Below are 12,975 nucleotides of genomic sequence, written 5' to 3'. Positions count from 1 at the left end.
TGCCTGAACCACTGCAACACAGTGGATTTATGTAGTTCATAAACCAGCCATATTCGAAATAAAGAGACCTGGGGCAGTGTTCCTTTCTGCCTCTTCCAGGAAGTGTGACACTTCTTGTAAGTGTTATTTAGTGTTATCTCTCCTACTGACATGCAAATCTCATTCAAAGAAAGATACCAAATATTCAGAAGGATCATGGAACAGAGTCCCCAGAACTATGCCACTTCAGAGTGAACCTAGCGCCATGACTCAGAATTCTGTAAATGTTAAACTTACTTTCAAGGGGATTTTAATGTGGGAAAACATTAAAAGATGTGGGTGCCCACATGAATTCTGAGATAGTCCACTCCTAGGAGGGCTGTAATCCATGCCTTTTGTATATCTGAGTTACCTCAAATTAGTATTGCCAGATTTTCAAAATAGTTGAAATTCATTATATGCATGGTTGACAATCAGGAAGAAGCTATTAACCAAGTTCATGCTCTACCTATATACCAAATAAAAGTATGAATTTCAGTTACTTTAGCCATGTGTTTCTCTGTAAAATGAACATACTGTCACACATTCATAAATTGTTCATATTTCTGTCTTTTTCAAGGGCAGATACCTAAAAATATGTTTTTGGCATCTCATTGAGTCTATATAAAAGGAAATACTTTCCAATTCTTCTATAGGGGACATCCTTTGCAATAAGGGACACCTGCCAGCACTACAAGCAACAAGCTTTCTAGCCCTTAAATAAGGGACGCTTCTTATAAGGGACATTCAACATCCCTAGCTCAAATATTTCTGCAGTCCTGTGGTTCCTCATCTGGGAGAGATTTTCTGTAGCTAATAATAAACTGCTGTGTCAACTATACTGCTGGGGGGAATGTAATAACTGGCGTTTGGTATTCCTGCTTTGATATTCTCTGCTGTTGTGCTTTATTATATGCTCATTTCCCCCTGCCCACCCACTTCAGGACTTATGGTAGTAGCAGTATTACAAAGTCGAGTACTTCTACTGACTCGATGGCAGAAGAAATCATAGAACCTGGATCTAGACGAGAGACACTTGCAAGTTTTTCAGGTAGAGTTAATTTGTACAAAATACTAGTATTGATGTGACTAATAATGGAATTTTCTCATACTGTTTTTGTTGTTTATTGAAATGTAAGAGACATTTCAGAAGAGTTATAAGGCTGCAACTGACTTGTATGCAGCCTCTGTACCATGTAATCATACATTAATCAGTGGTGTTATTGGGAGAGTGCAGAGGATGCAGACCTCACTGAGTGGCATCCAGTTGGGCCCTCCTCCCTCTTTGGTGCAAGAGGAGTGAATGTGTGTCCTTCCCGGCTGCTCTGTCCCTGGGCTTCCTGCGAGGGAAGAAAACCTGGGGATGTGGGAGCAGGAGAGACACACATGCACCCTTCCTGGCTGCTACATCCCTGGGCTTCCTCCCAGGGGAGAAAACCCAGAGGGACACATAATTACTGACACTACTGATATTAATAAACCCTGCAAATTTTTACAGGATAATTGTATATATAAAAACATTTTTTCTAATAATTGTCATAATGCTCCACCTGTACATTCTTAATTGTTATACACAAACTATGATGTTATTAATTTTTCCATGGTATACTAATTTGATAGATGTCCAGGTCAGACGAGAGGAAGTGCCAGAACAACTGACAAAACAAGACCTAGAAAAGCAGGTGGATATTTTCCTTACAGAGACAGAAACAATTTGGTTATTTGACATGCCAACTCTCATGATATCTACAGAGGCTGAGGAAGCTAACAGTGTGAGGTAGGTAGAGTTCCAGTGTAATAAGGCTGCCTGTTGGACCTTGGTAGCTTTAGCTGTTCAAGAAAATTTAAGGTGACCTCCCTCATTGTATGAAGACTACAGAACCCAAAATTACTCTCACCACTATGCGAATTTTGTCCTTTCTTGGACGCATTCCACATGCCCCAAAAGTACGTGCTTGGTATGTACTAGGGTTAGGAAGGGGCATCCTTTCCGGACACCCCTAACCCTAGTACATGCCAAGCACGTACAAAATGGCGGCACCCTATGCACATGGGTGCCGCCATTTTGTGGTCACGGAAGCTTAGCGTCCGCACGTCGTGGTGCAGAAATAATGCCACAAGTGTGCCATTGGTGCCTTGTGGCATCATTTCCACACCGCAAAAAGAACCTGCTTTTTCTGGGTTCTTTTTGCTGTGCCGGGGAACCGTGCGGTTTGTCCGCTGCGGTTCCCTGGCACCACAGTCACGGGCACCGTCAGAGCGCCCTTTTGGGGCGCTATGTAAAGCGCCTTAGTGTGAGTGAAAATCAGAGCTTGGTATTTGCAAAATAAATGTTAAAAGTAATCTTGCTATTCATAATTTGTTGCTTTTCAGATTATGAGTCCCAATATAATAAATTTTTAACACAATGTAACAAATTGTGAGGAAGTTATAATTTTAGCATAAGACTTTCTGCTTATTGGTTCCTCTTTAAAAATATTTTGAAGAACTGGGGGCCATTTTTGTATTTTCAGTAATTTAAAAAACAAATTAAAAAGTAATCCATTAGCAAGGTGTTGCTAATTAGTAAAACTATCAAGTGAAAAGGACTGAGAATGGAAAGCAGTATCACGTTTAAATGGAAAGCAGTATCACATTTTCAGAAAAATAAAAATGGAATACAGGAGAGCGGGAATTATCCAACCCACTAGAGCTCTGCGACAAGAGAGATTCAATTTCTTTTCTCTAGATCAGCAGTGGAGAAATTGCAGTCCATCACTTGCATGTGGTTTACAGGTCTCCACACCTGAAAATAACCCAATTTTCAGTCAGATATAGCCCAAAATGGTAATTGGAGTGACATGACATTTCAGTCACTGTTTTGGCTAGTATACCACTGAAAACAGAAATATAGTTGAACTTAGTATCTGTGATGAATCCATTCTGCCTCCCCCCCAATGGATATGAAAAAACATGGGACCTCAAGTCTCATTGTCCCTAATGGTGGTGCAACCATGTGTATGCACCACCAGTGGGGGCAACAAAGCTTGCTGTCCACAGATGCTTAAATCCGTGGAAGGCAAGCCTGCAGATAGAGAGGCCCCACTGTATTTTCCCATGTTGCTGGACAAGTGTGGCCCATGGCAGGGGCTGGGGAAGTTGGCTCCCAGCCTCTGTGCCATTACCCACTTTCCTGCTCTAGGAGGACAAAGATTGGGGCTGTAGACCTAGGTATACTTATTAATGATGTGACTACAGTGAGTTGTTTTCACTGTCAAAGATATTTCATAAGACTTCATTATTAGAATTCTAATGTATTATTTTTTAGATGCACATAGATCACCAGCAGCTCTATGGCATGTGGCAGAGCACTAAGTTTTATTTTAGGATTTATTTTAGGATTTAGGATTTATTTTAGGATTGTTTTGAAAGGAAACAGATTAGTAATTTTTTTTATTAAAAAAGGCCTGTGGCATAAATGTGTATTCTGACTGCTGATCGCCACAAACAGGGGTGATAGACTGTATATACCTGACTATACTTCGACCTCATGTTTAAGTCGAGGGCAGGTATTGGCTCCAAAATTAGGGATTTTCATTTGTCCTGTGGATAAGTTGAGGGTAAAGCTTAGAGTCTCAGCACCCTCCTCCCCTCCACAGTCCAGATGTCCCTTGGGAGACAGTAGGGTTGAAGATGAGGCTTTGGGGGGGGGGGGGGCGAGTGCTTGCCTTTCCTCCTCCTCACCACCCTGCCTGATCTCTAAGGAGCAGCCACGCTGGGGAAGAGGCTTGGCTTGTCTCTTTAAGGACAGCTGGTCTGGGAAAGAGAGTATTAACCATATTGACTCTTGTATAAATCTACCCAGGTTTTTTGGGTCAATTTTTTGGGCAATTTCCCCCCTCCCCCCCCAATTATACATGAGTATATATGATAGCGTCTCAGAGCCTTATAGTATATGGAGTATGTTCTGCATGGTGCACTACTTGTGTACAGTGAATCTCCCCCTTGATCCAATGATTTGTACTCTGCCACTACAAACCAGCAAAAAAATATTGTTAGTAGCGGCAGAGTTAAATTAAAAGCTATAAAGTGTGATGTTCATCATGGCCACAAATTATTTCCAAAGCTACTGGGAGAGAGCTTCAGATCAGTGGCAGGCTGCATGCAACAAGTCCCAGGTTCAGTCTTTTGTATCCCTATGTAGGTTTGGGAAAGATTCTTCTCTGGGGAGCTGCTATCAGTTTATGTAGACAAAACCAAACTAGAAGAACCAGTGGGTTGACTAGAATAAGGCATGGTTCCTATTTTCCAAAACATGGCAGTCATATTTTATCTATTTAGAAAAAGATCTGGGGTCTTCTTTCTATAAGCTCTGGTTTTGTATTGTTTCACAGTATCTCTAAATCCATGATCCACAAGCTTTATTATTTGTTCCCAACCATGAGAAAAAACACTCTTACCAACCAGTACTAATCATATTTATTTGGGAGTGAGTTGCAACAGTTAAAGCAATCCTGCTAACTGCTGGGCAACAGCAGGAGATGGAAACTATAAATTGGATTAGGATCTTTAAACCCTGAATGGAATCGTAAAATTTCCTGTGCCAGGAGTCAATCTGCAGCACTTGGTTAAACGATGTGTAACTGTATTGCAGCTTATAGAAAGCTAACCCCAGATCTCTCTCTAAATAAATCCATAGTACATAATAAAGCACAATCCTATAATACCTGCTCCAAATAAATCATACTAAGCACAATGCCTCTTGTTGTTGAGTCCCTTCAAGTTGCTTCTGACTTACTGTGACCCCCACCTAAACCTAGGACCGAAATGCCTTAAAGGTACCAGATCCTGTCTGATATTGGAAGCTAAGCAGGGTGAGCTTTGGTTAGTACTTGAATAATAATAATAATAATAATAATAATAATAATTCCGCTTAATCACTTGGAATCGAAGTGGATTACAACAATAAAAATGAGATACAGTTAAAAATTCTAGAAACCTCTATCCCCCCCCCCAGTATAAAAACATAGTAATACTAAACCAGAAAGACATTAAAACAATAATATAGAATAGCAGTTAAAAGCAGAAGACAATTTGTAGGAATTTTTATATACAGCAGGGTCCAGATAAGGATGGAAATGGGGATGGAGAAAAAAGGAGAAAAAGTGTGTGTGTGTGGGGGGAGGCAGGTAGATAGAGGTGGACCTAGACTGGAAAGGCCTGCTGGAAGAGATCCATCTTAATAGCCTTCTTAAAGGTTTCCAAAGTGGTAATCCGATGGATCTCGTCCGGCAGGTTGTTCCAGAGTCTAGGAGAAGCTGCTGAAAAGGAATGCTGGGTCACTGCCAAAAGTTTAGTCCTCTTTGGTTGAAGCAGATTCTTCCCAGCAGAACGAAGGGTGTGGGGAGGATGATATGGGAGGAGGTGTTTCCGCAAAAAATCAGGACCCAAGCCATGTAGTGCTTTAAAGGTTAAAACCAACACTTTGTATCTTGCTTGAAAAATAACAGGCATCCAGTGAAGGGATTTTAAAACTGGTGTAATGTGGGCAAATCTAGATGTGTCAGTAACCAGCCTGGCTGCCATATTCTGTACCAGTTGAAGTTTCCGAATTTGACATAGAGGTAGCCCCATGTAGAGCGCATTACAAAAGTTGAGCTGAGAGGTTACCAGGGCATGTACTACTGTTTCAAGGTCTTCCCACTCCAGGAAGGGGTGCAGTTGGGACATCAGCCAAAGCTGAAAGCTAGTGCTCCTGACTGTTGCATCCACCTGAGCATCAGATGGAGAGACAAGTCCAGGAGCACCCCCAAACTGTGAACAGAGTCCTTCAGGGGAAGTGTGACCCCGTCCAGAACTGGATGGGATAACTAATTCCCGGATTGGGAGTCCCTATTGCTAGTACCTCCGTCTTACCTGGATTCAACTTGAGTTTGTTTTCCCTCATCCAGTCCGTTACCGCATCAAGAAAGGCATTCAGAGGAGAGATGCCATCCTTAGTCACTGCAACAGTCTGAGCCATCTGTCTGATTAAAAATAATATTGTAAGCCGCCCTGAGAGCCATTAGGGCTGAAGGGCGGGATATAAATACATATATATATATATATATATATATTTGGGTGTCATCAACGTACTGATAACACCCCGCCCCATGTCTCCGGATGATCTCACCCAGCAGCTTAATGTAAATGTTGAACAGCATTGGGGACAGAATCGCGCCTTGAGGGATGCCCGACCTGAGCTCCCTCTTGGCCGAATAACTGTCCTCAAGCGACACCATCTGGAATCTACCCGAGAGGTAGGATCGGAACCACTGCAAAGCAGAGCCCCCAATTCCCAACTCTCTCAGGCATTCCAGAAAGATGGGAAGCCAACAATGAATATCAGATGCTGTAGGCTGTATTTCAGAGGAATGAACTGGTAAAACCACCTCTGAATATTTCTTTCCAAAGAAAAACCTATGAAATTCATGGGGTCACTATAAATTGACAGGTGACTTGAAAGTACACACACAGAGAGAAAGCACACACACAAAACAAGATTTGTTCAGAGGGGCTTTGCCACGCAGTTCCTCTGAAACAGAGAGAGTGTAACTTGCCCAACTAGGTGTCCATCTTATGCTCAGATAAATGGGATCATAGCACAGAATCCCACATTTATAATAATATTTAACTAAACTGATCTTTATACTGAATATTTAGAAACCAGACATCATAGGAATAAAACATATGATTTCTAAGACAATGGACTGAAACAGACGGCCCCAAAGGGGCAGCATGATGCTGCTCCTGAGACAACCAGATTGGACTTGCAGCAACCACATGCTGTGGCCTCAATCCGGCCAGCTTCCACCTCAAATAGAAGCAAAAAAGTCTGCTCCTACTTGGGGTGGAAAAAGGTGCCCCTTTGCCTCTAGAGCCGGCTTTTTGTCGGCTCTGTGAGAGTAGTTTCTGAGCACCATGCCCCCAACTCACCTGGAAGCCAGCTGGCATGTAATTGCCAGTGCAGCTTCCAGGTGCCCCTTTGCTTCATGTTGTGTCTTAAACACCACATCCTCAAGCTCGTTTGAAGCTGCCTTTACCAGGCTATCTGTTTCAGCCCCAAATCTCTTAAGGAAAAACATCAAGGGACAACTGATACTTTTACAGGTGTATTTTTAATTTTTTGTTTGTTTTTTTTCAAAGGAAAAATAATATAGCATACATGGAACTCTGTAAAAATAGAGTTGGCAATGATCGTTACACCAACAGAATGATGCAAACAATTAATGGAGCACCAAAAACAAAGGAAGTACAATGTGACAAAATTGTCATGAGTGACAAAGGTAAATAATTGTTTGGGGCAGTTTTCAGAGAATAGTTTTTTGTGGAGTTTTCCGGCCATGTGGCCATGTTCTGGAAGAGTTTATTCCTAACATTTTGCCAGCATCTGTGGCTGACATCTTCAGAGAGTGCTGACATGGGAGTGAGTGTGGTGTGTGTGTGTGTGTGTGTGTGTGTGTGTATAGTGTGGCCCTTGGTTGAGAGGAAGTGATTTACATATTAATCTCTTCAGAGAATGCTGGTGAAACGTCAGGAATAAACCCTTCCAGAACACGGCTACAAAACCCCCAGAAAAACTGTGGATTCCGGCCATGAAGACTTTGACTTCACAGTTTTCAGAGAACTTTGAAGGAGATCTAGGAAGGTCTGACACCTTCTCTTTTTTAAAAAGGTTGGATTAAAGTTTCAGAAAGATTTCCCTTGTTCCCCCTGTACAGTATAAGTAAATAAGAATATGAATGGCTCTTAATGAAACCATTTTCACATTTTATTGTGTAAGATAAACTTGCATTTAGGAAGAAACTTGTAAAATCAAGATTTTGCTACAGAACTTTAAATTATTTAAGAAAAAATTCTTATAGAATAAACTATTGTTAGGGTTTGTTGGGCGTGTATGCGTGCATGTTTATCTACCTCTAGATTCTTCTTGTGAAAATATCAATATTCAGTGCAAGCAAAGGATTTCCATATTCCATTTGAGACAGAACTTATTTACTTTAAGAGATATAAAGCTAGGGGATATCCTAGATTTTTTTCTTTAAAAAAGTGTAGCAGCTGGGATAGGATAACATCGCACTTCTATCTCCATCAGAAGTCTTGTGCAAGATGGACTATGATATCTAAATGCAATTACTTCTAAAGCTTGTATTTGCTCAATTCAAGATGTGCTACAGAAAGAAAGTCAAGAGGCTGGATATAAGGTTGGACTTCCTCTCATGGAACAATGGAAGATAGAAGGATGGAAGCCATTCTCACTTTCCCTCTGTAGCCCTATATTCATCTCCAAAAAACATTTCTGGAGAGCTGAGAAAACTTCTAGAGCTGGTTGCAGGCAACTCTGAGGCCTCGATGGGGAGGAAAAGTTCTGCTGCACTGACACTTCAAGTCCAGTACAATGTTGCCTTTAGGTCAGCTCTGTCCCACTCCAATGAATACTGCAGTCTTTGGTGGGGGGAAAGGTGCACAAGACTGCAACCTAAATGTAAAATAAAAATAAATAGTATAAAATATTGTGAATGTAGGGGCAAGAATTAACACTTCAGTGTTTAACCCATCAGTTAAGATATATACTCGACTATAAGTTGACCTCATGTATAAGATGAGGATAGGTTTTGTGGCCAAAATTTAGGATTTTGATATGACCCATAGATAACTTGAGGGTAAAACTTAGGAGCATGTAACAAAGCATGTAGAGGATGAAGCGAAGGAAAATGATGCCCAAGAACTTAAAAAATTCTGGCAGGTATAACTGTTTCTGATCACCCTAAAGGCTTGATGGATGAGAGATTTAGAGGGAGTCAGTGCTTCTTTTAGGTGCTCTTGGGACAGACTAAGCTCTCACCTTTCCTCACTCTTCTCAGAGAAGGGCATAGATCCTTTTTTGGTTAAGAGTTAAAGTACAGTACTTACATTGACCTGTGGATAAAAAACCCAGCTTTTTTGGTCCTTTTTTAAACTAAAATTTCTAGACTTATACTTGAGTATATACAATAGATTGATTGATTGATTGATTGATTGATTGATTATTTATTTATTTATTTATTTATTTATTTATTTATTTATTTATGGTATTTATACCCTGCCCTTCAGCCCTAAAGAATGAAATATATTTAATCATTATTTTACCATGATGAATTAAACAGATTTTTAAAACTGCTTTTAGTACAAGCTCTAGAAGAGCTCGGCTATATTAGTCTGCTGTAGAAAGGCCAAGAGAGCCTCGTGGCACGACAAAATCCATAAAAGAGCATTGTGGTATAACCTTTTCATGGACCCAGCTTACTTCATCAGATACATGAAATATTACCCTGAATTTGCCAGTTTCATATATGCATGGGTGTGGGTGTGTAAATAATACTTGGGTGTGTGAGGATAGAAGGAACCAAAATGCAAAAAGGACAGGCATGATAATTACTTTAACAGGAGCCATTCACAAAACAATGATTGCATGACAATACAGGAATCTTTGTGCTGGTGACAAACTGTGAGATAAAAAGCCTCTTTCCTTGTTCAAGCCATAGAGGTTGGAGTTGAATATCTGGATTTCCCCCCTTTTAATTTGTACTTGTTTATTTTGTGTCAGTAAATATAATTCTATGACCACAGTAATGTATAACTATCTGGGTGAACTGCTGTGAAGCAATTTTGCATTTAATTCCATCCTTGAAGTTCTTTATACAAAAAGGGATGCTTTATGATAATTGAGAGAGCTTTCTCCAATTCCAGTATGGTACATGCCATCAGTTGCCTTACTGTAACCTGCATGCTGGTGTCTGAGTAGAAGAATAAATGTGCACAAATGTGATGCCAAAAATAGCAATATGCAAAACCTTTTTTTTTTTGGGTACAATTTAGACTCCCAGGACACTCTGTCAGTGACTTTAAGGTGACAGTCCTTGAATTAAGCTAAACAACAATTCATAAAGAGAATGATTTCCGACTCTGTCTTCCTTCTCTGCATTTGAAGACAGACAAAATGCTTTTAAAAATATAATTTCATGTCTTAAAGCATCCCATCAGTGTAAGAATATCAGTATTGTCACTCCTGTTATCACCAAGCATTATTTTGTGAAAGCCTGCTGTTAAGGTAATTATTGTTTTTTGTATTTTTCTACATTACAACTCCCTTCAGCCACACTGATGACAACCTCCTCCCATGTGTACATGAAACTAAAGTTAATGCTTCCTGCTCCAGATGTAGTAGATTTGGTCGCTGAAAGCTTATTCTATAACAAAATTCTTTCTCTTATTTTATGTGAGAAGACTTTTGTTTTTAATACAAGTAGTTATTAAAACTTTCAGATGGTAAACATAATCTTCAAAGAGTTATCTACCTTTCTTGCAAATGTTGTAGGAAGGCATGCCATTGCTAAGATGATGCATCATCTTTCAAAACAGCCAAAATATGTTTTTGTGTTATAATTATAGCTTGTACCTGTTAGCAGTTACAAGTGTAAGATCAATCAATCAGTCATTTAAAATTCATTTGATAATCAAATTTCATTGATCAGCTGCTACTCTTAAGAGGAATTAAGACCATCTGTGCTGAATTCATAATGGGAACAAGTAACTTATTTTTTTTAAAAATTGCTTTCTGTATTTGAAAACATACTTGGAGAATGAGTTTGTGCAAGGACACTGCCTCAATGTGGTGGGGACATGAAACTGCACTTCTGTCTAGGAGACTATGGTTGCATCTCTACTGCAGAATTAATGCAATTTGACACTGCTTTAAGTGCCATGGCTCAGTGGTATGGAATTCTGAGATTTGTGAGATTGTTAGCCTCCTCTCTCAGAGAGCTCTGGTGCTGCAACAAACTACAATTCCCAGGATTCCATAGGCTGGAGCTGTGACAATTAAAACAGTGTTAAACTGCATTAGTTATGCACTGTAGTAGCAGCAATGCAGCCTTAAAATGGGAGTATTGTTTAGAAGAAGGATAGGTAACTACATGGGGATGGGGTCATTTCCTATCCCCTTCTCCCCCCCCCTCATCCCCCATCCCCCATGATCCATACTGGCATGTCACTTTATGCTTAAAGTTATGTCATATTACTTCCAGTCACGGTGCTGGGGGCTAGGGGAGAAACCATTGCATCTGCGCACAGTTATGGTGAACTGGGGGTGATTTTCAGGTAGGAGGAGTCCTTTGGGGCTGTCAGGAGGAAAGTAGTTTGAAGGGCCACACAAAGTCCATAGGGTGCACTTTCCCCTAATTCAGAAAGTTGGCTAATCCCTTTGATCACAGTCTTCATAATCTCCTAGCAGAAGAGGCAAACCCAGACATTAGCTGCTGTTCACACAGTGAAATAATTTTACATCCTTCTGTTATATCTGCATCTTTCTGTACTCCAGCTAAATTACCTGGTTAAGATAAATGTGTATGTGAGAGAGAAAATTTTGTTGGGTCTACATTTTGATAGATTGGACTGCAGCTCTGATTGGAAAGCTCTTTTCTGGAACATTGCAATCAGGAGGATCCACACATTATAAAATGCACATAAAAGAATATGCATCTTTTAAAATGAAGAAATATATGCACAAATTTGGAAATTTATACACCACAAGAACATTCTTTGTAGCAAGGAGATGCATTTCTCTGCATTTTGTACTCAAAAGAAACACGTGTGTGTGTGTGTGTGTGTGTGTGTGTGTTTTAAAGACTAATTTGCAAAGCACAAAAAAGGTTAGAATGATTTTTTAATGCACAAATCTTTTATGCTCAAAAAGGGAATTCACAGAGCCACAGATGTGCTAGTTTTAAAAGGCTTTCCATTGATATGCAAAATATAATTACCTATTTAATTGTGTATTTTTGTCATACAGGATGTAAGAGGTACATATACAACAAAGTGCTATCTAACAATGTCCTTTGTTTCTAGAAATAATGGCCACTGCCTGGGATTTATATGATTCGTTTAATGCATTGGAAGTAGGATTGCTAGAAAAAACCTGTCGACCAGAAGGTACAAGTGGCAGCAAATCAACTGTGTTCAAAGAACGTGACCAAAGCACATCTGTAGTTTCTATGGACCCAGGCAAGTTTTCATACAATGTTTAATTAAATGGATCTTACTCCTAAGTAGATATGCATAGACCTGCATTGTTAATTCTCCCCTCTCCCCTATAAGAGTTGAGACCTATTGGAAGATCAGGGGCAAGTCTACACATAACTGTATTATGTGAATTGCTGTAGATTTTCACACATTCCCATCAATGCTTAATTGTCTTCGCTTGCCTGTGCAAAGTGGCATCTGTTTGCCCTCTCCGCTGAAAATGCTCAACCATGTGACTCCATGCCAAGTAGAACATGTTCAATAATGCACATTCTGATTTATACTCTGTGAATTCTTTTTCAGCAGAGTTTACAGAGTTCCCCTCCCCACAAAAAGCCTGAATTTCTCTGAATTGCATGTGACCACAACTCAGTCTATTCAACTGAAATAAGGAGTATTTTAATCATGTAAACAAGCCCTATAAAATGATTGTTTGTCTCTTTATGGCAACTAAAATGTCTGTTGATTATAACTAGTGATGAGGATATATTTCAATATTATTAGGGTTGTTATTACAAATTTAGAGTACATTATTATTATGATTGAATTAACATAATTTATTAGGGAAGATAATAGACACCCTGATAATAAACACTGGAAAGTAAAATGTTTTACTTATGTATTAGAATTTGCAGAATTCTGAAGTATTAGGTGCTAATTTAATAATCTTGTCAAGTACTGAACTGTAGTGATTTGTGTTATCTTGTGTTGGTTTATATGGACGGTGAGTTATCCAAGCTTATTTCTCAACTTAAATTGGGTAAAGCTCCCGGGAGCGATAATATTCCCCCAGAATTACTCAAATGAATCTCAGCTTGGTGGACCCCAGCACCACTGTTCACCTGGATTGATCATTCAGCTATTTTTCCTGCGGAATTG

At 39.7% G+C, this 12,975-nt stretch overlaps 1 protein-coding gene across 8 annotated transcripts in view; it reads left to right on the top strand.

Annotated features, from left to right (window-relative positions):
* The window catches only part of DNAI4 (dynein axonemal intermediate chain 4), a 44,697-nt gene that overhangs the window by 12,256 nt on the left and 19,466 nt on the right, over positions 1-12,975 (top strand). For all 8 annotated transcript variants that reach the window (XR_016280485.1, XR_016280484.1, XM_089515388.1 and 5 more), the window contains 4 exons: positions 963-1,069; positions 1,639-1,795; positions 7,183-7,322; positions 11,923-12,078. Coding sequence is in view for 6 of the 8 variants with exons in the window: in XM_089515388.1 (XP_089371514.1) it covers positions 963-1,069; positions 1,639-1,795; positions 7,183-7,322; positions 11,923-12,078 (560 nt within the window). In the remaining 2 variants the exon portion in view is untranslated. The remainder of the gene's footprint in view (positions 1-962; positions 1,070-1,638; positions 1,796-7,182; positions 7,323-11,922; positions 12,079-12,975) is intronic.

The sequence above is a fragment of the Sceloporus occidentalis genome, unplaced genomic scaffold, assembly GCF_023333645.1.
Source record: "Sceloporus occidentalis isolate IW3139 unplaced genomic scaffold, rSceOcc1.0.p SCAF_3, whole genome shotgun sequence".
In the NCBI taxonomy this organism is placed as follows: domain Eukaryota; kingdom Metazoa; phylum Chordata; class Lepidosauria; order Squamata; family Phrynosomatidae; genus Sceloporus; species Sceloporus occidentalis.
This window is presented reverse-complemented; position numbering and strand designations above follow the sequence as displayed.